General features: G+C 41.7%; 1 protein-coding gene across 1 annotated transcript; it reads right to left on the reverse strand.

Moving 5' to 3' along the window:
- Nucleotides 1–376: 376 nt before the first annotated feature.
- On the reverse strand, nucleotides 377–19,692 carry LOC103709836 (uncharacterized). Its single transcript, XM_039114470.2, has 18 exons — nucleotides 19,461–19,692; nucleotides 18,014–18,086; nucleotides 17,680–17,723; nucleotides 16,164–16,206; nucleotides 15,707–15,946; nucleotides 15,415–15,561; nucleotides 15,090–15,158; nucleotides 10,957–11,001; nucleotides 10,745–10,824; nucleotides 9,852–9,916; nucleotides 9,697–9,763; nucleotides 9,436–9,549; nucleotides 3,526–3,599; nucleotides 2,648–2,745; nucleotides 2,385–2,444; nucleotides 2,219–2,287; nucleotides 2,081–2,134; nucleotides 377–683 (listed from the first exon to the last, which is right to left on the reverse strand). The coding sequence occupies exons 1-18, from the start codon at nucleotides 19,538–19,540 to the stop codon at nucleotides 633–635; spliced, it is 1,473 nt and encodes a 490-aa protein (XP_038970398.2). The 5' UTR covers nucleotides 19,541–19,692; the 3' UTR covers nucleotides 377–632.
- Between the last annotated feature and the right edge of the window lie 7,618 nt (nucleotides 19,693–27,310).

Consider the following 27,310-nt stretch of genomic DNA (forward strand, 5'->3'; position numbering starts at 1 on the left):
GTTAATAAAATAAGAAAAAATAGTCATTTAATGTGTGTCTATGTATGTATGTACGTATGTACATATACATGCATGCATTCAGGTAATTAATATGCATTTGAGTCAGGTAGATAATCCTCAAACCCAAACAAATTTAAAGTTTCAATGGGTTTGACTGCCTGCATAGCACAATTTTCAAAGAAAATTGCTGACTGGAACAAGCAACTCAAATTTTCATCTCGAAATAGTTCCTACCGAGTCTCCACATACATCTTTTTGCATTTTGTGTGCAATTTTACCATGCAACATTAATTGAAATCCTGTTTCACTGCTGCCGTCTGGACTTACAGTGGTTAATGAGGATTGTTTAAATCACAAATACATGAAGAAACCTGATATCGAATAAATCGTCCCCAAAGATACTTTATAACTGGTAATATTTCAAGTTCATAATTTGAAGTACGAAGGTAAAGCATTCCATGTGACCAAACAAGTGCTTTTCATGTATCCCACCAGTCCTTTTTGCCCCTTCATTTACTAAGGCTATAGAATCTGCATTTAGACTAACACGATGAAAGCTAGCACTTCTATCTGGTAAATTGCTTTTATGAAGAATGCTAATGGCACACATATAGCTCCCAAGAACTGTAACTTCATGTCACTGGTTTCTTCTTCATTGTCCAAAAGGCTGCAAAGTATCGATTCTGCAATTCAGAAGCAACAATGAGATGTCTGCCCGTTACAATAGCATTGTACAATACTTGGCCAAAACTTATACTTCAATAACATAAAAATATAAGAATTCTTAGAAATTGGAGAACTTCAGTCTATGCATGTGCACTTGGCATCATGACGAGAATTAAAGTGTAGGGTATTCGTGTCATCCATACAGTCTAGCTCAAGGGCCATTTAGAATTTCACAATCAAAACCAGGTTGTATAGGTACCAGCTCAGGACTTTGATAGCACCTAGACCATAGTCTGCTGAACCGGTCGGTCAGAACCGACCGATTCAGCCTGTACCATACCGGTACCGGCCTCCACCGGTACGGTATAACCATGGAATTTGGTTCCGACCTCAAACCGAACGGTTTCTTGCCTGTACCAGTGTGAACCAGTGCGGTTCGCACCGGTACTCGCGGGGAAGAAGGGGGAAGAGAGGAGAGGAGAGGAGATAGGGGAAGAAGACCTCTCTTGTGCTATCAGACCTCTTTCTTCTCCCGAGCACCTCGTGGGGAAGAAGACCTCCCTTGCTCGCAGGAGAAGGGGGGAAAGAGAGGAGAAGAGAGGAGAGCGGGAGCTCGGAAAGAAGAAGAGGAGAAAGAAAAAAAAAGAAAAGAAAAAAAAGAGAGAGATAGGCAGCAGGGAGTGCCCCCGCGTGGGAGCGCGCCCGCACGCGGGGGCGCGGGCGCGAGTGGGGAAATGCATCCCCGACTCGCGCCTGCGCGCGTTCCACGCAGTAGGAATCATGGTCCACGCGCGGGGCAGCGACCCACGCAAGGAGATAAGGGAAGAAGACCTCTCTTGCGCTATCGGACCTCTTTCTTCCTCCCGAGCGCCTCGCGGGGAAGAAGACCTCCCTTGCTCGCAGGAGAAGGGGGGAAAGAGAGGAGAAGAGGAGAGAGGGAGCTCGGAAAGAAGAAGAGGAGAAAGAAAAAAAAGAGAGAGATAGGCCGCAAGGAGCGCGCCCGCACGTGGGGGGCGGGGGCGCGGGCGCGGGCACGAGTGGGGAAACGCGTCCCCGACTCGTGCCTGCGCACGTTCCACGCAATGGGAATCATGGTCCATGCACGGGGCAGCGAGCCCATGCGAGGCAGCAGCGAGCCCAGGCACTGCCCCGCGTGGGCTTTTAACGCGGCAGAGTTGCATTAAATGCCACTTTGTAGCATAATGTGTCCGCGTATTTTTTTTCTTTTTTTTTTTCAGAACCGATTCAGTACCAGTTCCAACCAATACCAGTCTTCACCAGTAGATCGGTTCAGTCGGTTCCGCGTACTTTGACCTAGACAATTACTACTTTTATGTGATTTGGCAGAATAAGGAGGCTTGGCTTTGATGATATACGATCATATGCAAATTAACCAAAAGGATAACAAGCTTACTTGCATCATTGACCGAGGATTTGCAGTGTAAGTCGTCTCAATGGTTTTCTCCATCTGTGGTTCATGGAACAAATACGTGGAAACATGAATCACGGAACTTCTCTAAAATCTATGTGGTTAAAAATTAATTGTAGATACCTCCAATTCAAATCCATAGTGGAAAGCAACTTTCTTCACATCTTCCAAACTGAGTTCAATGGACATCTCCTGAATGTCAGAGGAGAACAAGTTACAGCTAGCTCATTAAGTAAAAAAAATCAACCCATTATATATCTTATCTGCGCTTGAAATTATATATACATACATCATCAGGTGAGTATGAGTCTGCAAAGTGATAAAGTAGAGGGCCCAAATTTATCCAGACCTGTTCATATAACAAGTATGAATCGTTCATACCATTAGAAGATAATACTTATCACTTACCAAGAAATAAGGCACAAAAACCATTGATTAAAAAACTGGATCTGCTTACAAATCAAATTTTGAGAAAAAGTTGGTAAGGTTCAGGAATCTCTGAAAAGTTACTAAATGCAGAAGTTTATTCTAAACAGTTTCAAAAAAACTTACTCCTCCACTTTTGAGAATTTTTGATATTATTTCAATGTATTCAACAATGTTATGTGCCGTATCCAGGAAGAAACATGTTACAACAGCATCCCAAAATGCTGCAAGAACAAAAGGAGTGCAGTAAGCATATGAAAGAATTTCAGCACAATTATAGTGTTAAAGTATGTGACCTGAAATAAATCCAGAGAAACCCCTGTTGGATTAAAGTTAAACGACACCTAGTTATCAAACTCTCACAGTGGAGGAAACAGACTGCAGCAAGCTTTCAAATGTTTAACATACAGCATAAGATTTAACTTTTTTTTTTTTTTGGGCGCAAAGAGCATGGCTTGGTTGACCCATGCATATGCAGTCAGCTTTGTGAATCCTCCACAGATTAATAAGATGACTTCTTGTGTCCTTAGTTTTAAGTCATGGGGAAATTACAAGGAGTGAAAATTGAGTTCCTAGCAAGAGTTGCAACAAAAGAAGAGTAACTCTTCAACCCTTCTTTTTTTCCCATCTCTTTTCTAACAACTTGTAGTAACCTCATTTATAAAGCTGCCCCAACTCTATAACATAAACTTACGAGATTCCTGCCAAAAGGTTATGTACAGCTTACATTAGGCCTGTCTAAATCAGCCACTGGCTTTGAAAATGCATGTTTGATTACTTAAACTACAATCTGGAATTCCAACACACTACTGATGTGCTAATTTTGTGGTCTAAAGCGAAGTTTGAGTTTTCATTGTGTATCTATTTTTCAAAGAAAAAGGATTTTCTAAGCATGATCATAAAGCTAATCATAAAATTGACACCCATTAAAGGCATATTTTGAACCTCCTTATGCACGGAAAATTTACCATCCTGTTCTTCTTAAAATCTAATTCTGATTATACCTTCTTGACTTTCATCATTGTAGACCTCAACAAAGTCACCACCACACATAGAAAAGCCTTCAGTAATTCCTGCACTGTTGGTGATTTAAGGGCAATAGTAACAAGAGGAGAGGATAAGACACGTCAAACAACAAGGACAAAAATGCTAAGAAGCCGTTTATTGGATACAGACATTTCTATAGAAGGAACATAATAAAGGATCAAATATATAGGCAAACACAGAATAACAATTCTACCCACCATTTTTTAACACTGATTGGCAATAATATGGATGTCAGACTTTACCTACATTATAAATAATGACAAAATTAACAAGAATCATCAAACCATCACATTGTATTGCAAACTGAGAGTGCTTAGGCAATTAATAATCTAATGGCTTAAATGATAATATGAAGCATTTAAAATACCTAAGAACCAGAAAGAAAATGGTTCTAAGTATTCTTTCGTCAATGCATCAAGTAGCCATAAAACAAATGGATTTCAATAAGAAAATGTATGTTTTATATGTGGGGTGTATAAATCAACAATCACATTGTTAATCATAATCAACTTAACTTCAAACACATGGATCGATTTAAATAATTTAGATTCTTCCAAACCATAAACAAAAATAAACTATTTATCTTGTTATGGAAAAATGACAAACCTACCACCACTCAATGCATGATAAGATAGTGAAAAGAGTCCAAAACATAAACTCTATATTTGCTTGACATTTCAGATGTTGCATATCATTGAAGAACTAGATTAATTTAGATAATTCATCACATCAATTGCACCAGTAGTATTTAAGGTTTGATCCCCATTTCTAATAGTCAGAATGCAGCTCAAAGATATGCACATTTGACAACATGAAATGCCAAACCGCTTGAACTACCCAGTTTGGGGCATACCGAACTATACCGCCCCTACACTAAGACAGTACAACCATGTGGCTCGAAATAGCGCCTGAAATGGTGGTTCAGGCCCAAACCAAGTCGAACCACCTGTTTTGGCTTGATTTAGGGCAGTTCGGCTCTCCATTCCCCTTGAATGATTGAGAGGGAGGCGTAGAAGGTATGGGCACCTGTTTTGGCTTGATTTAGGGTAGTTCGGCCCTCTCTTCCCCTTGAATGATTGAGAGGGAGGCGGAGATGGCCTCCCATGCCTTCTCCGCCTCACCTCCCTTATTTTTTCGACCAAAAAAATCAGGAAAATGGTGGATTTTCATGGATTTAGCTTAGATCCAACCCCAAAATAGGTAAAGGGCCCTCTCCCCTCCCCTCTCCTCTCTTTTTTCTTTTCCATGTTGAAAATCAGCAAAAAAGAATGAAAATGAGGAAAAATCATGCCAATTTTTTAGATTTTGACGTAATTTCATGATATGCTATAGCTCTACAGATGATCTATGCAATGCAGGCAAAGTTATAGTTTTTTTGATAAGTCTATAAATTTTTAGATTAAAAAGTATATATTTTCATATTAAAAAATAACAATAAATAAAATAGTGATCAAAAAATTTCTATAAAATTGGTAGCATGTTTGGGTACTTTCTATCACAATTCGTTAGCAATTTATGTAAATTTGGGCATTGATCATACGCATAGAGAACTAGGCTCAAATTTAAATAAATCTGAAAAATAAGTGGTCATTTGTGCATGCCATAGGCTAAGAAAAATATATGTAGCACCCCTCATAAGATGCTACGCTGATCCAAATTAAAATTAATTTTCTTGATATTTATAATTAACCACTATTTACTTAATTAAGTATTATTTTTAAATTAAAAATAATTTAAAATTTTAATAATACAAAAAATAAAAAAATGGTATTATATATGGATACTTCAGATAGTATTCTCTAATGGCTGTGAGCGCAACTAGTTTATCTTAATCCTTATCCACAACAAATAGAATAATCGTCTCATGCAGAAGCGCTTGAATGATCTTATATATATACATAACAATCTACATCTAAAATTGAAGTGTACTAAAGAGGAAGTGGACCTAAATTATGATGATCCACTTCACAATAACTTTGAATATGATTATGAAGATTAGATAATTGGTTGATTTGTGGGCCATCAACCACAGCTAGAGCTAAATGAGCCACAATACCTTCTCGACCAGCCAGGCTAGGGTGGATACAAAACGATGGATAGAATGACACATCCAGTCGAGCAGTTACAGAGGTTAGACAAAAGTTGGTCGTTGTAGAACTCCATGTCTGATACATCCTTCCAGAGATTTGATCCGAGAAGAAGCCACCACGATACCCGATCTACTTAGGATGATGGGTGCAGTCAATCTACCAAACAAAGCCATGTAGACAGGAGCATCCAAGAAAAGGAGGTAGTTCCTCAGATCAACAAGAAAGAAAAAAGAACGAGAACTATAGCTCCATTGGAGAGAGATGATGATGAGGAGTCAATTTGCTCAAGAGACTAGGAAGCACTTAAATGACCGATTTTCCAAATCGTTTCGCAATACCAATGATAATGACAGTTCCAACGATGATGCCATCTAGCGGCTAGGGAGGTAGCAGTGGATGTGGCACAATTAGCATGACTCATAGCCTAGAATCATCGATTCACTAGGAGCCTCGATTCACTCAAGCCACCCAGGATACAGACCACAATGCATAACTTGATAAAGCCCGCAGGCATATCATTCTATATAAGAGATAGACCCTTCGAGGTCATTCAGAACATGATGTTGCTGCTACAGATGACCTCGCATGTGGAATCGAATACCTGGATGCATCTGGATCCAAGTCATATACCAAATCCTTTTCTACAGACCCAGGCTATGCCCGCATGGATATCGTTCGTCTCAGGCATCGTATTCGAGTGGGTACTATTTTCCACAACCCCAGTCAACTAACGAGTCAAATTTCATTGTCACGATCTTCAAATGGCTAACCCAGTATTACACAGAGGATTAGTATTAAGGATGGCTTCAGCGGGCGCATATTATGGGATGCAGGAATATGAGGCAATTCTCTTAGAAGCTTGAATATTCCAAATCCAGACTATGATCGCAAGCCTAATATCTATGAGGGACATCGACATTCCATAAGATTTTAGATGTCGGCACGTATTTTGTTCTTTAAATCTATTAAATCAACTCTATTTGTTATATTGTAATATATTCACTTATAAATAGTTTAATTGTACTTCAATTCCATTTCATGACCAAAAAGATATTAGAACAACATCGAAATTATAAATTAAATAACCATAATCATCAAAATAATAAATGAAAAGAAAATAGACTAAAAAATAAAAAAAACAAAAAAAAAATAAAGAAAATGTCGTACTGGTCAGATGACCAATATGCCACCCTATGCCATCTGTCGGTACAGTACCAAACTGGAAGTATACCAGTGGCCGACCAGTATGGCATTCGATAACGGTTCGGCAATCCTTGTTTGACACAACTGCGTACAAGTATATATACATACAAATATACATTAGAGGCATATGACGAGTGCTCTTCATATTTGAAAATGTAGGATATGTTGTTTATTAAATTCTTATGACCTTCCCTTTTTCACCACACATAATGAAATGGCAGGCATTGCCACATATTATCAGTTAATTTGAAGGGCCACATAGAAATTATATGATGGTAAATTTGAAGGACAAACATAATGCTCCAGCAATCCAACTAATCTTCATCCTTTCTGTTATTAATAAATTTGCAGACTAGCATCTAGAGAAAAGCTTACAGATAGAATAGTTTGCACTTATGATCACTTATTACTTAAACATTACATAATCGATGTGATAATCTCAAAAGTGGTACGTAATCAATGTGATAATCTCAAAAATGGATGCACAACACATGGCATTTTGCTTGTTATTGTATTAAAATTTGCAGACTTCCATCTAAAGAAAAGCTTATATATAGAATAGTTTGCGATCAAGATCAGTTATTATTTAAACATTATGTAATCAATGTGATAATCTCAAAAGTGGATGGCACAACACAAGGCCTTTTCTCTTGTTATTGTGTCATAATATGTCACATGGGGATCTATGAGTTGTAAAGAATGGTTCCGGCATGAGATAGGGAAAGCATGTTCAAGAATGTTATAACACAGACAACTTCCCCTAAAGGCATTCTGTTTTCTTGCAATCTTCCCCTAGAAGGACCCACTCATCCCCTTATGGTAGATGCTCTTGGTTGCCATCCTCAGAAAGCATCTTCAAAGTTTGGAAGGGGGCCATAAATTAGTGGTTCAGTAAATGATAAATTATTTCAAATTTGCAAGTGAGACTTTTCTTGTGGAGATATTTGAGGCAAGGTATGCAGCAACTTAATGCAATGATGTAACAAGTTGGGGTTATCAACCCTGACTTGTTCATGTACTAGTACATTACAAGACATGGTACGGCCCCTGTATCAACTCATGGTTCACAGGACCCAACAATACCTACATGATGATATGCCATGCACCAGGCGTCAAGGCAGTATAGTATGGTCGAACTAGGTTAACTTCAAGACCCATTAGATGCATCAGACACTCATGCCTTGGACTCAAGGTAAAGATCTTACACCTTGCCTTGGTCTTTAATTGTACAGCCAGAATTAGGACAATAGTTGGAGTGTTACAAGATCTGGTTTCTTATAGAATAAAGCAGAACCTTTCCATGTTGACAACATTGAAGGGCTAAATTTATATTGATAAACATTTCCTCAACATTTAGGCTTTTTCACCATCCAGCTTTATTCAGTTCTATGCCATTTAAGTTAAAAGATTAAGCATCCAACTAATCAGTTTTTGTCCAAATACTAATGGCTTACAATTAAAGTTTTTAACCTTTTGGATGGGGACCCTAGAATTATTGGCCTCAATATGTTTGAGGAGTTCATGATATTTGTGTGAGAAAGATGAAAAGAGTGTGGAGCATGGCAAGTTGGAGGCAGTATTGAGATGGTATTTTCTTGATTTGGTCCTTAATATCGTTTGGTAGGAAGTAGATCAAGAAACACCATCCACAAGATTATGCAAATCTACCACTTTGAGCCTTCAGATTTGCATCCAACAGTTACTTACTGGGTACAATCACCAACCTAAGTCAATTCCAAATATGGGCTTCTGTGAGCCAAGTGTGCCCTTATAGACAGGATTTTCCACTTTCCACTGTCCAACACAAGTAAATAACAGATTATGTATGAAAACTATGGACGACTTCACCTTGAAATGGTCCATCCATTTTATGATACATGGTAAATAAGATTCAAATATCTTCTGTCTTTTGGAACTTGTTTAGATGTCACATGAATAAAAGAATCTTTTGCAACAAAAGAAAATGAAACCCATGTTAAACTTTCGAGTCACACGAACCATGGAGAAAGTGATGAATAACCAACTGGCCAATAAGGGGCCATAAGAAGTCCAAAAATAGAGGGTTATAAATTCTGAAAGTGAATCAGGAAAAATGTATGAGGAGCCGGTAGGATATATGGTGAGGAAAAATCCAAAAGACTTGCATTAAATAAAGCCTTGACTTTTGATGGAAACAAACAGGTCAAAAAAATTATATAATAAAGACAAAGTGAATGGAATAAGGTTGGTTGTTTATGGTTACAACTTATAACAAAGGTAGTCCGAAATTCCAATTAGTAGAGCCTTTCATTTTACAACTTTACGTGCTTTACTTTCACCAACATTTTTGAAGCACCATTAGCCCATCAAATGGCATTCAATTTTCTTCCGATTCAGAGTGATGAAAGCACCACCAAGTATGGGATGAATGATAGGAGGTCCTCGATAAGAAAACATGGCTAAAATATACTAATAATTATCATGGCCTTCAGAGATTCTTTAAAAAAAAAAAAAAACATTACATAGAAGAAAAAAAAAATAGATTAACAGTCACACCATTATAAGAAAAATGAACATAGGGTAAGCAACAAATACCTTGCTGCATGAATATCTGGAAATGAAACGGGCCGAAGTTGGTCCCTGTCTGAAAGAGTATTACAATTGCTATGGATCCAAGGATAAATCGTCCATTCATTGGCCACTTGAATACTGATAAAAGAACAAAGTATTTGTCTTAACTGGATTGCATAAGAATGAAGAATGAAGAATTACATGATATTTGATTCTGATCTTCTAATTGCCTACAAGGTTAATGAGATGAAACAACTCAAAAAGCAATCTTAATAACCAACTTACTGGTTGAGGATAAAATTTGAGCAGATCATCATATAATATGAAAATTCATTTCCTTGGCATATAAAACCTGTTCAATGAAGGCAATGAGTGGTCACTACTAAGCAACAAAGTAAGAAAAGTAGTTATTTATTTCTGCTGTAGACTTTTCTGCATACCAAGACATGAAATTTCCAAAGCTAGTCTCCCAAGTCCAGCACCAGGAACTAAACAACAAGGAGGCCTACAAAAGCTCAAAAATATAGGTTAAAATAACCACTAATTAATGACAGTAAGGCATTGTTCCCAATTTATATGATAAGTATCACTGCTTCATTCATATAACATACGTGGTAACAAAGTTCATAAGACCAGTATTGGGGATCACACTGGTATGTTACTAGTTCAATAAGGTACGATATGTAACATGCACCGAGACTAGCTCTCAACACTTTTTTCTCACTTCCAACTATAGTACTGCCCGACCCATACCACCAAGTACGGGGCAGCTCCACTTGGTTTGAACCCGTAGGATTAGTTCGGCTCATATATCAAATAAAACCTTGGTGCCATACTCGGTACCTTACCAGTATGGCATGAGATGGTTGGTATGGGATTGTAAGGGTTAGGATGACAGACCTTGCATGGCAGAATGTCTCAACAAAAGATCGGTAGGATCTTTGAGATCAGGTGGGGAAAAAATGTAGAAGATATTAGAATAACTGCAAGGAACTCTGCATGCTGCCAAATTTTATGCCTAAACAACTAGGAAGTCATGAGAAAATTGGTCGAAGGTATGATTCAATGAAGATGGTAAAGTATCAATTATCTATGGCATCACCTCTATTTCAAGAAAACATCATCATATTTCATCTATTTTCTTCCTTGAAAAATTCTATCTCAAACTAATTACAGAATAACATATGCATATACCAGAATCAAAACTCAAATATTTTTCGATGTTGTTAAGCTCTGTATCCTCTATAATTTGTTTTACCATAACATTCCATGCCTTCTTAGTTTAACAGATAAAGTGCAAAATTAACAGTGGCTGCTAATGGAAATAGAGTACCTTTCCTTAGATCGACCTGGAAATACACGATTAAGCTCTGTGAGGATAGGCTTATAACATTGGTCGCGTTCCTTTTGACCCTATGGAATAATAAGAAACAAAAATTAAAAAAAAAAAATCCTTTTGCAATTAGAGGAAAGTTTGTGGAAAATAAAAAAGAACTATCCAACTTTGAAGTACGTGTCATACTAAAGCCACTAAGAGATAAGTACCTCTGCTGCCCAGTCTCTGACTATGTTCCTTATGATACATCTTACCTGACACGAGAAAGAGAGGGGAAAAAAAAAGGCATAAGAAGTATTTAGGCATGAGTTGAATTCTCCAAAGAAGACATGCATATGGTGTTCTTTTCGAAAAACAAGCAACCAGAAGTCCTAATAGAGATGAGAGTAACTAAAAAAATATATGAAGCTCAAATTCCAATTAAAATTTAAAATGGATCAAACAAAATCCTCATGCCAAATGGTGCCGCCGAACAAGTCGGTAGTGGACGATACGGGGTGGTTTTGCTTGGTTCAAACCATACAGACTGGTTCAGCTCATATACTGAACCGAACCTCAGTACCTTATCGGTATGATATAATACAGTCAGTACAAGGTGCTGGACTTGATATGGCAGACCTTGCTTTAGAGAGCTAAGAATGTAAATAAAGCACATTCCCAAAGGATACACTAAAACAGGAGCCAAAATCATCAAAAAAAAATTACATGTAGTGAACCAAAGCATGATAGCAATAGTATAGTCAAAATAACTTGTCAGCTACAACGATATGCCAATTAATGTAAAAAACCAAAAAATTCTAAAATTTATTAAATACAACTGGAAACTGCAGATCTATATTGGTAATATCAAGGAAAGAATTGCTGTCACATACTCTTCAAGTACCAATTATAATTATTTATTATTATCTTAAGATTATGAATAGTTAAATTAAAGTAAAAGAACTAGACAAGGCATAGAATACATGTGCTATGTGAACCAAACGCTAAATTCAAGGGAGCAGCATTGTCACGCAGCATGATACTATGACCAAGCTGATGTCATAATAAAGAAACCATGTGCTTGGGACATTTCAGACCTTATTATTTTCCAGCTTTCCGTACAAAGCCATGTAGTCTGTTGTATATTGATGCGTTTTTCCCTTTAAAAGACTTACCACGTCTCAAAAATTCAAAAATAATCATGGTGCTTGGAAGAAGTACAGGCAAGTGATTGATTGTGAGCAGTAAATTTATACTTACTAGAATGTGTCAGCTCATATAGCTGAAGGTAAGTATAGGCAGAGGATGGATTAAAGATTCAGAAAGCACTTACATTACAGAATTTTACATCTTCAAGGAGACCTTTATGGGAACATGTTGGTAGAAAGAATTCAAAGAAACTGACATAGATTGTCACGGTTGCACTATATTTCTAGAAAGAGGGCAAACCATCAGTGCATACAGCTGAAATAAAAGCAGATGATGATATTTATGTAATAATTTGGGCATGAAAAGGGGAGAAAGATATCGATGAAATATCTAATACAAAAAGAGCAAAAAATACAAATCGCACAGCCAGTTTTGGTGAAAAAAATATACAAATACTATCTAGGCTGTGTTTAAATGCCTTTAGTCTCAAAATCATATGTTTACTCTTTTCCTAGATTCAAAATTTTTGAATTTTGGAAGCTGAGATTTTACATAAGGCATTAGGTTGTTAAATGAAGGAGGCTCAAAAATGGTGAATTGTGATGAAAGGAAAATGAATTTGAAACATTCTGCTCAAAGTAGAAATTCACAAATAAATTACTTTTAGGACTTTCATGAAATTTCATTACACAAACACACAACACTATTATAAAATTAAGACTTGTAATTCCAAAAATCATTTAATTTCAGGAAATATCAAAATTTGTTTGCACATGCAAGCAAACCCTTAACATGGAGATGACTTGTCCAATAAACCTTGAAGAAGGGTTAGAGTTGACATGGAGAAACGGCGCATTGTGAGATTATTACGGCCAAAGTGGTGGTAAGCAGCCAAGCTTCAAAGGATTTATGCATAGTTAGGCATAAGGACCAGATGATATTCCAATACAAGTTTGTAAGCTTATTAGTGAAATTAGATTGCATTAGGATCAGTAGCTTATTAGTGAAATTAGATTGCATTAGGTGACTAATAGATGGAATGTGATCCTAGACGATGAAGTTGCTTGAAGACATGAGTGGAGAGGTTTAATTCTTAAAAGTTCAAGAAACATGCAAAATTCTACAGATGATTGTCTCATGCTGAGACGAACAAAGGCATGTTGGCCTCTCTGCTAGTTCCCCTTTGCCTTTAAAGAAACTCCCTCTCTTGGATCAAATTGGCATAGAACTCTCATTGAAGATCCTAAACCATACTACAAATGGCAGAACCAAGATTAAAGTTTGTGACAAGCAAATGCAATTCATACTAAGAAAATCAATATTTGCAAAGGATTTGATGCTTAGGCAAATCCAAGAGATCAAAACAAGCAACAATTAACACAAAACTGGCCCATAAAGTAAAATTTTCAAGGATAAAGAGATGTCAGTCAATTACTCCAAAGACCAAATTGGAATATGAAATGCAACTTCAATGGAAGATTAACCAAAAAATGAATTGAAGGAATAACTCATAATACCTCATATCTAGTATGGAATGGAGTTGGGAGATAATTGACAGTGGTCTTAGTAAAACTAGAACTTACTACACATAGTGAAAAGGTGCTGGCAGCAGACTCAATGGAAAATTCTATGATACAAAATGCTAGATATCTATGTTACATAAGGCTGCAACTCAAGCAGGTTGGAATGGGTTGAGGGAAACTAACCAAACCAATCTCTAAATCTCTCAACCCTAACCCAACCCTGTCCTGGGTAGGGAATTCTCTAACCCAACCTCGCCCCATCTTAAGCTAAATTCAATTTCGATAAGGTTAGCTGAGTGAAGTTGGGTCAGTCGGGTTGAGTTCCGTTGTACCATGTTAATCGGGTTAAATCAGGTTCAGTAGGAATTCTAAGATAAGCAAAAGGTTTGGAGCATTCTTATTGGATTAACATTGGTCGAATGAATCGAGACCTCAATCATTCAAAAATTTCAATGGTACACTTACATATAATTTAACAAGATTAGAGATATAACTATATAACATATAAATAATATATATAAAATATAAATATAAATTAGAAATATAAATATGAATTATTTAAATATTGTGTCAGGTAAGGTTAGATTAAGTCTAGTTGAGTTGGTTCGGGATTTATCAAGGACAAATCTACGTTAGTTTGAAGAACAACCCTAATCCAACCCTATTAAGATCAAGTTGTGATTTTCGAGCCCAAGTCCAACCCAAATTTATAAAATCTCAACCTGATCCTACTTAATGAGTGGGTTGGGCAGGCAGGTTCAATGCGCCCAAACCAAGTTGCACTCCTTAGTGTTACAAGGATTCAGGCTTGTGTGGCAAGTGTAGATATATGTCTGGATGTTTGGTACAATGGAGGAGATAGAGAACGTTATATGAAGCCCAAGAATGCTTCAAAAAAAGGGTCTAAAGTTTAAGTCCATTAAAGAAGGAATAGGGATAATATCATCTATAAAAACAAAAGATGAGAGAGGTGCATGTATGGAGGTGGCCACTATTATGAACAAGTGAGGCAAAAATGGGGGTTAAGCTTATGTCAGCTTAGATGGAGGCAATGCAAAAGGATACAATAAACTTGGCCTAACTATTCATTTAACAATTATAAGGAAAAAAATGGTGGGCAACAATGCCAGAAAAGGATAACAAGTTCAGACCCAAGTGGCTAGGCATAGGATATCTTGCAAATATAATTGACTAGATGTTAATTATGGAGAATGCGAGCCAAAAAATGGTGGTACGATTATTGCAATAGTGTAGGAATTATATTGTGGGGGTTAGTTTGTTTTTTTGTTTCACTTGCAAATGCGTTATGTTATCCACTTGCCTTGGTGTTGCTTTCTTTTCTTGTTAAAATGTCCCATAATTGTAATGGTTTTAGTTGTAATCAGGTATATAATTTCTTGGCCAACACCTAATCTTAGCGAATCCTACACACACCCACTCAGTATTGTAAGCCAAGAATGTCGAAGCACCTCATAGAAGACTCACATTAAGTTTGATGACCAACTTTAAAAAATTATGAACCTTCCAAGTAAGAGTTTGCTCCATAGCATACCCATCTGTATTCTTATGGTGTTATCAAGAAAGTATACTCCATTTACATGTTACCCTTGAAATATATAGAAACCCTTTTAATTAAATAAGCGCAGAGCAGCTACATTATCCAAAAATGATGCATAGCACAGAAACCATACCTTGTCAACATCAACTAGAGGGACATTCAACTCCAATGATCGATCCATCCAATCATGTGGTGAAGTAACCTAAAATATGTAAAACACTAACATGAAAGACAAGGAAAGAAAATTATATACTACCATAGTACAATTATCCTACAGCAAATCATAATCTGTACAACTCAGCATGACCAGAATTTCCACTTCTGACATAAACTTAACAAAGATGGTGCGACACTCAGCGCCCAGGAAAAGCATGCAGATGCTTGCAGAAGAACTTTAGTCTGATGAAGGATTATGGACAAACAAACAATAGTTTAAATTGCAGATACAACCATCTTACATTTCCATTATCAGTAGAATCATGGCAACATGAAGCTGGATCACCAGTAACATTGACGTCATCTCCACTAATACACGATTCTGTGTGGTGTTCAGAAGTAGAAGATTTGTCCGCAACAGAGTTGCACAGATTTTCCATATGGATCTCCTGTTCGTATCCACAGAAGTCAAATTTCTAAATGAAATGGTACTGAAGATTCCTGACAGTAACCTGTGCCTGGCAGCCTTTTCCAGAAACCATGTACTAGAATTTCACAGAATATGAAGTATTTTAGATGATTCATGTGTAGCACCTTTTTTTCGTTACTGCTTTTCTGAGAGCTAGGAGTTACATCATTCCCTCTGCAGAAATTAGATGACTCAAGCCCAGAAACAATGCTTCCAGTAGCAGAAACAGGCTGCCCTGTGCAAATATCTCTCTCTTGAGAGCTGGAAGAGACTTCTGTATGAAGATGATCTCCAGAGACATTCTTTAAGTTCCCATGTTCATCAATATCTATATCCTGGCTCATGTCAAAAGGAGGTTCGAATGCCTGTAGAATCATATTGGAGCAATAATCACAGAAGAAACGTTATTGTTTCGACCTTTTGCAGAGCTCAGTATGTACTTGAATATAATTCCAACAGCTCTTTTATCAAGAGAAGCAACCAGATAACAAATATTCTCTCTCAAGTACAGGATAACTAACATCAATCATGGTTGATGAAATATAAATGGTTAGTCAGAAGAAAAATGATAAAAAGATTTACCTGAAGCATGCTAATAATAAATTGTGTGTTCAGAGATATGCACCTGCAAAGTAACTAACCAATCAGGATCTGCCTCTACGTTCATGTTCCCCAAGAAATATCACATGCATAAGCACAAAGATACTGCATCTTAAAAGATGTAACTGGCAGTCTTTCTTCATACTTGTTTAATTCAAGCAATAAGATAAAAGAAGTTAAAACAAACCTTGATCAGAAATGATCATGAAGCATGTAATTTTCAAATCGTATGTTTTTACATGCACACTTATGTTATACCAGATTGTTACAACCATCCAACTTGGACAAGTGTTACCAGTTTAGGAAGCTTGCCAACTCAGAAGCTCTAAAGAATCCAGTAAAAGCATCATCATCAGGAGAAGAATAAAGCACTCTCGAATGAGTATCAAAGGAAAAATAACAAGCCCAATAAAGTAAAGCATATTGTATGTCATTTAAACGAAAGGCATATGCATATCTTCATTCTGATAATATCCTAAAAGCAATGTCCACTTAAACACTCATAAACTAGAGACCCTCATGTGAGTAACAAAATCAGATACATCATATATCTCCCATACAAAAGGAGCATCTTTCTTTAGTTTAACAAACTTGGATATAGATCCTCAACAAGCTTAATGTAATTACAAGAATTTTCATCCCCATCACTTCTTCATTCTACAATCCTTGGTTATCTTCACCACCAAAACCACCACCAATTAGTAGGCAGCATTGAAGCACAAGGTTGTGATCAAGATTTCAAATACCGCAAGAAAAATACTTTATGAATGTTACAGTATTGTCAGTACTATTCTAGTAGGTTTCTGTCACTAGTACACACTATGTCATTACAGGATGCGGTCACGCACCATGTGTCAATACACAATACCATATTGTTCAGACAAAATATCAGTACAATGTCCAGTACTGCTATTTGAAACCTTGGTTGTGATCAGTGGCAAGCCAACATGTGCCCTAGATATGCACATCCACTATGTAGTTCCAGGTTCCAAGCCCACCCGAGAATCATAATGTGTGTTTTGGGAGCCACGTCCACTAGACAATACTAAACACTTTATGATTTGATAGTGCTATAAGGTAGGGACCATGTACATTAAATGCATGAATATTAGTCGTTAATGATGCATGATCTTCCAAAACAAAAACTCAATACAACATAGATAAGAAAAGCTTTGTATGATATTTATGAACTTAGAAATACAGAATGTCTTTGAGTTCCAAAACACAGTATTACGTATATATCTCCATTTCATATTTTGACAATATAGACATTGGATTAAGTATATAACCTCCAATTCACATTTAGACAATATAGTGACCAGTCCAGAAAGCATGCGAACATATTCCTGCCATGAAGATAAGTTGGCAGGCTTCTTTCTAAATTTTTTTTGTATTTTTTTGTGACCAAGCATACAATGACTAAACACCACATTAAATTTCTTTGCACATGGAATTCTGAATTATGATCTGAGCAATGTTAGTCTGAAAATTAACTTACTGTCTAAGTCTTCGGAATTTTGAAGGCAGATGAGAGAGAAGTGCCTGCATAACAAGCATGAGAAAATAAATATATGCTTGTAGTTTACATAAAATGGAAGCAGCTCCTTATGATTGCCAACAGCTAGATTGATCCCAATGAATGCAACAAACATGCAAAAACCTAGTGGCAGAAGATAGCAGCATCAATAAACCAATGTAGGATTAGAATATCTGCTATTTCACATAACAAAATGATTTAATTAATCCATGGAAAACTGACAAAAGGACGACAAAGATTAATGGAAAATTGAAGTGGGGACAAATCAAAGTCATCTAACATGGAAAACACTCACCTTATCGGCAGGTAAAAGTTTTTTAAATGATCTTTCATATCTTCTAACATCCGCCTCAGCAGCATCAGGATAACTGAAAATATGTTACAGTAAAGGAAAAAAAAAGGACACAGAGATGAATAGAGATGATGGTGCCTAAAGGTTATATTCCAAAAAATACACTACATATTCATCAAAATAAAACGAGAACATAAATAAAAACAAGCTTAAAAAAAAAGCCCCATTGGTAACCAACAATATATATTTGGGAAACTGACCTCATGTCACTAAAAAGCAATTTGTCCTTTTATAAAGATTTTGGTGAATACCGAGTAGAAGATTTTTAAGTGTGAAGGAAGAAATAGACATTGAGAAGACTTCTACATAATAATCATGGAAGATGACAGCTCATCAATCACAATAAATATTGTAATGCAAGCATATGGTTTTGTTTTCTTCAATTGACAGAAAACCATTTTGTATGAGTAAATGAATGGTAATGATGTATGGAATCATGCAATATAGAGGGGAACGATCTTGTCTACAGCTGTAGAATAAAAAATAGGGGGAACAACTATATAATTTTCTCCCCAAAATCGAATTATCTATACTCAAAGTAAATTTCTAGTAGTAAAATATTCTTGGATAGGATGAATGATCGAGCAGAAAGCAAAAAAGAAAAAAATCATTCCCCACAATAAGAAATTTATGATCCATAGCATGATAGATGAAGAGAGATCAGGATTGCAAAAATGATGTCATGTTGAAAAAAAAGGCTGTTTTTCCGTCCAGTCCTTGGTAATAGCTGCCTAACCACATCCTAAGACTTGGCCAGGGTAGCGGTCCAAAAAAAATGTATATCTAAGATTTACTAATATTTGAAGGTATGTTCAACTTTTGACTACTTCCATGAGCTTCTATATAATGCTTAACGAAGAGATCAAGAGTCGCTCTACCGAAATGGGGGAGAGTTAAGAAATTTCTTGTTAATGCCCTCTTAATTGGTCCGTCTCCTTGCATCCATGATGTTTGAGCATAAGTCTAAGAGAATTCCTACATCGCACAAACCTTGAAAAATCTTCGAGTTACAAAGGCACGTACAGGAAAAGTATTCATATCCTAGGGCTCAGCAAAATAGATACGATTAGAGAAACCACTTAAATGCTATAAACTATCAGGACTCAAAAAAAAAAAAAAAAATCAAACAGACCAAGCTGGAGAAAAAATTGTGGATGCTTGTCCGCATCCCTTTCAGCAGCGATACAAAGACTGTCTCACTTATAAGCTAATCGATGAAACCAAAATCACAAGAAACATCAAAATTCCAAGAAACAGGGAAAAGAAAGCAGGACGAAAAGTTGTTCGAAAAAGCGAGCAGAATGGGGCAAACGTCGAGACAATAGCAGCAGCAAGGAGAGGGGAAATAGATAGAGAGAAAGGAGGAGGAGGAGAGATTGGAGTTATTTACTTAAGGTAGGCGTTGATGATTCGGCGGAGGGATTTGATCTCGAGGGCTTCTTCCAGCTTGCTGTAGCGCCGCTCCCCCATCGATCCCTGCTCGACGGACTCGCTGTCGAAGGTAACGCCGCCGCTTCTTGCCGGTCAGCGGCCCAGCCGACAAATTTATGTAGCGGGTTGGGTGCGTCTCCTCGGCTGATACTTCACCCGCTCCAGCGCCCTAACTTGACCCACTGAAGGCTAAAGTGCTGGGTGCGGACCGCATTGTACTTGAAAGAGACTCAACTACGGTGATAAAGTGAATTCGGAGCGAAAGTCTCAATGTGAGTTCGAATATGCTGCTACGTCCTTTTAGATGAGGATGGCCTCTTATGGGCTACAGATATCTACAGGAAGGTGAACAGCGCAGCAGACTGGGTGGCCTCATTTGCGGCCCACCACTCAGAAGGATTCATCTAGGTTACCATGCGTCTGTGCCTCGGTCTTTGTGTTATTTGCTCTTTTCTGATTTTGTTGGTTGTACCCACGTCCGGCGCGTGTGAGTTGCCGTTGTACTAAAAAAAAAAAGGCTCAAGCTGGGATCGAGACCGGGCGTTGGGTTCATACGGTATGGCCGCTGGTGTTATTCCTTGAGGTGATCATCAAGTGCATCAAATCCCTAGGAAAATTGGAACTCTAGCGAGTGAGGGAGGTCAGAGTAGTGCCAAGATTTGCTAGATCGAATTTAGGCTGATTCTTCTCTCTCTTCACATGAGTAGTCTCCAAGTTGTATAATTGTCACAATTCATGACTTCATCCAAAAAGACTAGCTGAAAGACAAATTTTTGGATTCTGTAATCTATATAAGTACACAAGATCTTCTCGGCAAATAACTGTTGCAGGACTAAATACATGCCGAACGGATCCTCACATACTCTATCTATACTATAGCCTTTGTGAACTAGGGAACACTGCAGTATGGATTCATTAGGGCCGACCACGGACCGATTATGGTGCTTTTGATTATATTTGAATGGACTTAAACCCTTAGACTAACGATGATGTTAGGACTTAAACGGAAGAGTATACAAGGACCCGTGCGGACGTGTGTTTAGTCTCATATCGATTATTCATTGGATAGATCTTGAGTACTCATACAGTTGAAGCTTGTTATATGGATTCTTTAGATATCTAGAAACACAATTGCATGGTATGCTTGTTCTCGTGTTTTTTTTTCCAAGTGAAATCAAGCAAAAAGGCTTGAATCTTGGCTTGTTTTCTTTTCTTAACACCTTTATGGGAACTGTTGGGGGAAAACCCAAGTCATGCCATCTCGGAGGCGCCCGACTAAAGAGCGCCGACCAGAGAGGCGCCCGACCAAAGAGCGCCGACCAGAGAGGCGCCCGACCAAAGAGCGCCGACCAGAGAGGCGCTCGACTAAAAAGTACCGACCAGAAGCAATTCCGCCACAGGACACTCCGCTGGGCGACCAGCTCGGCTCGGCACCCGTGCCAGGCCCATGCCTTAGCCGAATACCCAATTTCCGTCTAACCCTTTAAAGGATCTGACAACTAAATACATGACTCCACTACAACCTGCCACCATCCCTAAGCCATCAAGGCACGAGATCTCCGCAGGTATTCGGCATGGCCTATCATTAATGCATGAGACCCCCTCAGGTCTCCGATGCACTCAGTCATTAAATGAACACGGCTCAAGATGATCTCCGGATCACTGAACCATCAAAGCGTATGGCTCTCCCTGACCGCCGGATCACTCAGCAATTAATGCACTTACCATCTACGAACCCTAGGCCCACCACGGCCGGCGGTTCAACCACCCCAATGGGTCCGATCAACCGCGACAACTCCCTGACTCCGGTTTGATCCGGCTTTATTCTCCACTACGCCATTAATGAGCAAAATCGTGCCCACTTATCACAAAAGAGGACAAATCCCCCTGTCACCTCCCAGGTAACATAATATCTTCCTATAAAAGGGAACCTGGGAGGGAGGAGGCAGGAGAGAGAGAACGGACACAAACATACACACAAAAGAACAAACATTCCTCCTCCTTTACTCCCCCCACATATTAGCCCCCTCTGACTTAAGCTTCGGAGGGCCGGCGCCGGAAAGCCCGGCCACCGGTTTTTTTGCAGGACTCTCCAGGAGGACGCCACCAATCGACGCACCGCCATCCACCGACCTGGCAGCGGAGCTCCTCCCCCCCTTGGTTCGCGGCAGCCCCCGGGTCCAATTTCCAGCAACAGTTGGCGCTAGAGGAAGGACCCGAGTTGCTGCCATGAAACTAAGAAGTAAAGGGGCTTCCAATGCCTCTCGACGTCTTCTACCTAGTCCTGGACACTCTGTTCAGAACTCACCACCTCCGGCCGAGTCAACTCCTCAAGTTCGGCCGGAACAGTTTGATGCCCTGATGCAACAGGTGCAAGCTTTGGCTACCGCTGTCCAAGGCTTGCAACCCAAGGGTGTCCTGACGGTACCGCTTCCTCCGGCTCCAGCTCAACCGGAGCCCCCTACAAGCGGGCTTCCCCTTCGAGGTCAGAACTCTCAAGTCCAGGCCTCCCTCTGGAGAGAACACCCAGTCAGAGGCCCCGGTGGCTGGCCACAACCTTCGGAGGCTGAGTCGGTTCCGGGGCAACTTGCGCCGGAACGAACCACTGCAGTGATCCTCCAGAATGATAAACTCGACAAGAAGGTCGAGAAGCTGGAGCGCCAGATCCAGGCGCTCCACGGAAGGAAATCGGGACGTGATGGCGACTTCGAGTTCACCACGAAGTCCCCCTTCTCCCCGGAGATTGAAGACGAACCGGTTCCACTACGGTTCAAGATACCCCAGGTGGAGCCTTACAACGGCAGAGCCGACCCTCGGCTCCCCTAACTTCTATCAGCTCCCCTTGGCCTTTTGCCCAGTGGGGAATTGATATTCTAGGGCCATTTCCTCTGGCTACCGGGCAAAGAAAATTTCTGGTCGTCTCCATCGACTATTTTACAAAGTGGGTGGAAGCCGAGCCTCTTGCCCGGATCACCGAGCAGAAGATGCAGGATTTTGTCTGGAAATCAATAATTTGCAGATTCGGGCTCCCCCGCATCCTCATATCTAACAACGGTCGCCAGTTCGACAACCTCCATTTCAGAGAATTCTGCTCCGAGCTTGGCATCGACCACCGCTTCACCTCGGTCGCACACCCTCAGATGAACGGAGAAACTGAGGTAACAAACCGTACTATTTTGCAAGGGCTCAAAGCCAGGCTCGACAAATCCAAAGGACAATGGGTCGAGGACCTATACAATGTCCTGAGGGCTTACCGGACAACATTCCGTGTCCCCACCGGCGAGACTCCCTTCAATCTGACATATGGAACGGAAGCTGTCATCCCGTTGGAGATTGGGCTTCCTTCTCCAAGAGTCGAACATTACGATGCCAGCTCCAACTCCTCACAGCTCAGGAACAACCTTGACTTGATCGAGGAAACAAGGGAGGCCGCCCGAGTTCGCATGGCGAGATACCAGCAAAAGACAGCTCGGTATTACAACGCCAGGGACAAGGTCAAATCCTTCAAAGGAGGGGACCTTGTCCTCAGAAGAGCCGAGGCCTCCCGACCAACTGAGCAAGGGAAATTGGCCCCAAACTGAGAAGGACCCTACCGAGTCACGCGCATCCGCCGGCCCGGAACTTACAAGCTAGAGTCTCTAGATGGGACTCCCATTCCACGAAGCTGGAGTTCTGAAAATCTCCGCGTGTATCACCAGTAGGACCCCAAGGGGTCCCCCGCTATTCAACCATATATTTCATTTTATGATGACTTGTGATGGTTTGTGTACTTATTCGAACTCACCAATTCCCCTAATTGTCTTATGGTACCAGGCTCGTTCTCCTACCCCGACCACGGTCGGGATGCCCCGATACTTCGGGATGCGGCCTTCACCGACCAACGAGCTCGGCTCGTTCTCCATCGGCTTCAACCAACGAGCTCGGCTCGTTCTCCTACCCCGACCACGGTCGGGATGCCCCGATACTTCGGGATGCGGCCTTCACCGACCAACGAGCTCGGCTCGTTCTCCATCGGCTTCAACCAACGAGCTCGGCTCGTTCTCCTACCCCGACCACGGTCGGGATGCCCCGATACTTCGGGATGCGGTCTTCACCGACCAACGAGCTCGGCTCGTTCTCCATCGACCAGCGAGCTCGACTCGTTTTTCTGTTCATGATTAGCGAAAAGTCCGTGATTGGCAACAAGTTGGATTCTTCTCTGCCGGCGTCCCCAAAGAACGGACTCTGAGCAGAAAAGCATTTTCAGTTGCCAGGTGAAGTTCACGGCCTCGGCATAAGAACGCTCACGGTACCAGGTACCCTTTCAATTAATGTTTTTACATTATCTCATTTATTTTTACTTGGATTCTTCTCTGCCGGCGTCCCCAAAGAACGGACTCCGAGCAGAAAAGCATTTTCAGTTGCCAGGTGAAGTTCACGGCCTCGGCATAAGAACGCTCACGGTACCAGGTACCCGTTCAATTAATGTTTTTACATTATCTCATTTATTTTTACTTGGATTCTTCTCTGCCGGCGTCCCCAAAGAACGGACTCCGAGCAGAAAAGCGTTTTCAGTTGCCAGGTGAAGTTCACGGCCTCGGCATAAGGAACGCTCACGATACCAGGTACCCGTTCAATTAATGTTTTTACATTATCTCATTTATTTTTACTTGGATTCTTCTCTGCCGGCGTCCCCAAAGAACGGACTCCGAGCAGAAAAGCGTTTTCAGTTGCCAGGTGAAGTTCACGGCCTCGGCATAAGGAACGCTCACGGTACCAGGTACCCGTTCCATTAATGTTTTTACATTATCTCATTTATTTTTACTTGGATTCTTCTCTGCCGGCGTCCCTAAAGAACGGACTCCGAGCAGAAAAGCGTTTTCAGTTGCCAGGTGAAGTTCACGGCCTCGGCATAAGGAACGCTCACGGTACCAGGTACCCGTTCAATTAATGTCTTTACATTATCTCATCTATTTTTACCTGGTTTCTATCTTGCCGGCGTCCCCAAAAAATGGACTCCGAGCAGAAAAGCGTTTTCAGTCGCCAGGCGAAGTTCTCGGCCTCGGCGTAAGAACGCTCACGGTACCAGGTACCCACTCAATGTCTCTATATTCTCATTTTACTTTCACCCTTGGTTAACTACTTGAATGAACCCCCGACTGACGTCGAGGCACCCGGTCGGGCTAATCATCGCTCGGCCTCGCCCCTCCTACATGCACCGTTTAATAGTAAACTTGGTCTATACAGTCAGCTCGATGAATCCTCATCACGAGCTGACAAGCGATCCAACCCGTGTTATCGGAAAGAGTCCGATCATCCACCTCGGCGGCTCGAGGTCCGGACTTCACTAAACTTCAAAGTCTTAGTGACAGTCCTAGGGCTCGAATTCCGAGCTAAGCTCGGGAAGATTCCCCCGAGCCCAAGCGCATCCTAGACAAGCGTCACTGTATTACGTGTCTCAGGACCGAGCAATGGAAACTCGAACCTAAGCTCGGTATGCCGAGCCTAAACGAAAGTCCAATTGTGGCGAACGAAGTTGGGACCGTAGAGCCCATGTCCTTGGAGCCTAAAGTGGATCCAAGCAGAGAAACCTGAGTCTACCACAGGCACTTACGAGTTGCGGAAAATATATGTATATTCATTTGAAAAAGCCCGTAGGCTAGGTACAAAGCTCGGGCTCGGCCCTTACAAATGTGGGGACCATCCCGACTTACAAAAAAAAAAAAAACTACACTAAGGCTCGGCCTCGGCAGCTTCGGGAACGGCCGGCTCCGCGGTCAAGGCCTCCTCTTCGGCAGCCTTGGCAGCAACAGGAACAGCCTCGGAGGCCATCTCGGTGGCCTCGGCGACGACCTCGGCCGCCTCGGCCAGACCTTCCTGGTCGGCCTCCGGAGCTTCTACCTCCGCCTCCGCCTCCGCCTCCGACCTCTCGACCCCCGCTCCTGGTCTGAGCAGGTTCAGGTCGCAGTCGGGAAGGAGCTGCCGCAATTGGTTGCGGAAGTCCTTGAAGCCTTGAATCAGCCCATTCACGCCCTCCTCTTCTAGGAGGTCACGAAACTCCTCCGACTCGCGGAAGAGCTTCACTGCGTCTTGGGCCTGTTCTCGAGCCTCTCGCTCCCGAGCCTCGTGATATGCGGCTTTCCGCTCGAGGTTTTTGACTTCTCGCTCGAGCTCCAAGGTCCGAAGGCGGGCATTTCCCACCTCTTGCTCGCGGGTGGCCAGTGCCAGCTCGGCCTCGGCCAAACGAGCCTCCACGGCGCGCACTTCGGACCTCGCCAACGTGTGCGCGCCCTTCTCCTCTTTGAGCTCGGCGGTCAGAGCTCGAACTTCATCCTCGGCTGCTCCCACCCTTGCTTGGAGCACAAGGCGCTCGGCCTCGGACGCCTGGCACTTTGCCTCGGCCTCCTCGTGCCCCCGCTGATGCCTCCGGGCCTGCTCCCGGTAGTCTTGCACTATGTGCATTAGCGTCTCCGTCTCGTGCAGATGCTGTAAAAGAGACGTGAGAAACGTGAGACACTAAAAATAATACTTACATAACTGTACAAACATGAAGACTAACTTACCCGGACGGCGGAGCAGAGAGTAGAGTCCATGAAGGCGCTGTAGTTCATGGACCGGATTTTGGCCTGGTCGACCGGAAGTAGCACGACCCGGAATACTTCACGCGCCACTTGGGGATTATCGAGGGCCGAATCGCCCTCGAAGACCGACCAGACGGGAGCGTAAGGCACCCGCTCCCGTGAGCCCGACGAGCCCGGAAGGCCAACTTCGGCTGGCCTGGGCAGAGCCGATCCCGAAGCTCCCTGGCTGCTCCTCGGCTCGGAGCTGGAAGGCTGGGATCGGACAGGCGGCCGATATGACTGCCGCAAGACTGGAGTGGGGCGCGCAAGCGCCAGACCCGCGGAACTCCCCCCCTGATCGGCGGCTGGGGCTTCCTGCCGACCAGGAATCTGCGATAAAGGCACCGGGCACGGGAGCGCCACCGTAGCTCCCCTAGAGCCCGCGCCCCTGGGACCCGTGCCCTCCCTCCGACCAGCGTCGGAGTGCGCGGGGCGAGGAGCGCCCACGTCGGCCGCTGCGGTCGCCGAGGTTTTCGCTTTCTTCCTCGGCTCGGTTGGTTCTCCTGAGAGCTCGGCCGCACTCTTCTGGAACCGGGCGTATAGGATCTCGCTCTTGGTCACCATCTTTGCGATATCTGCAAGGGCGAGCAGGATTAAAACACAGAACAGTAACGAAATGAGAAAGACACCCTACTGTTACTCTTACCATGGGGACGCGCCGAGCTCAGGCCAACGTTCACTAGAGTGTCCTCACTTATGAGGCCGCTCAGTAAAATACCGTCCCCGAGGCTGCGGATGGTGTCGATGATCCCCTGCTCACGCGGAGAAAGCTTGGGGGCTTTGTTGATGGACCTGAGCTGGGTCGGCCCCCACCTAGGGTCAAACCCCCATGTCCGTTCAGAACCTAGGAAAAAGAACTTCTTCTTCCAGTCGTGAATGGACGAAGGAGCGCCCTGAAAGAGTGGCCGACCCGCCCGAAGGGCGATGTAGAGCCACTCTCCGTCTCCCGGATTCGACTTCAAAACAAAAAGTCGCCGAAAAACGTTGACAGAGGTCGGAATCCCGTGCAGTAAGCACAATGACAGAAAACCGATCACTATCCTCCAAGCATTCGGAGCGAGTTGCGCCGGAACCAATTAGTATACCGTCAACAACTCGTTCACGAAGCCGTGAAGAGGGAATCGTAGGCCGGCCCAGAGTGATTCTAGATACACTCCAATCCGGCCTACCGGAGGATCGGTTACCCGATCCCCCCGCCTGGCGGGTTCCA

This window comes from Phoenix dactylifera, chromosome 1 (assembly GCF_051530095.1).
Source record: "Phoenix dactylifera cultivar Ajwa chromosome 1, Ajwa_hap1_PhDact_Kaust_v1.1, whole genome shotgun sequence".
Lineage (NCBI taxonomy): Eukaryota > Viridiplantae > Streptophyta > Magnoliopsida > Arecales > Arecaceae > Phoenix > Phoenix dactylifera.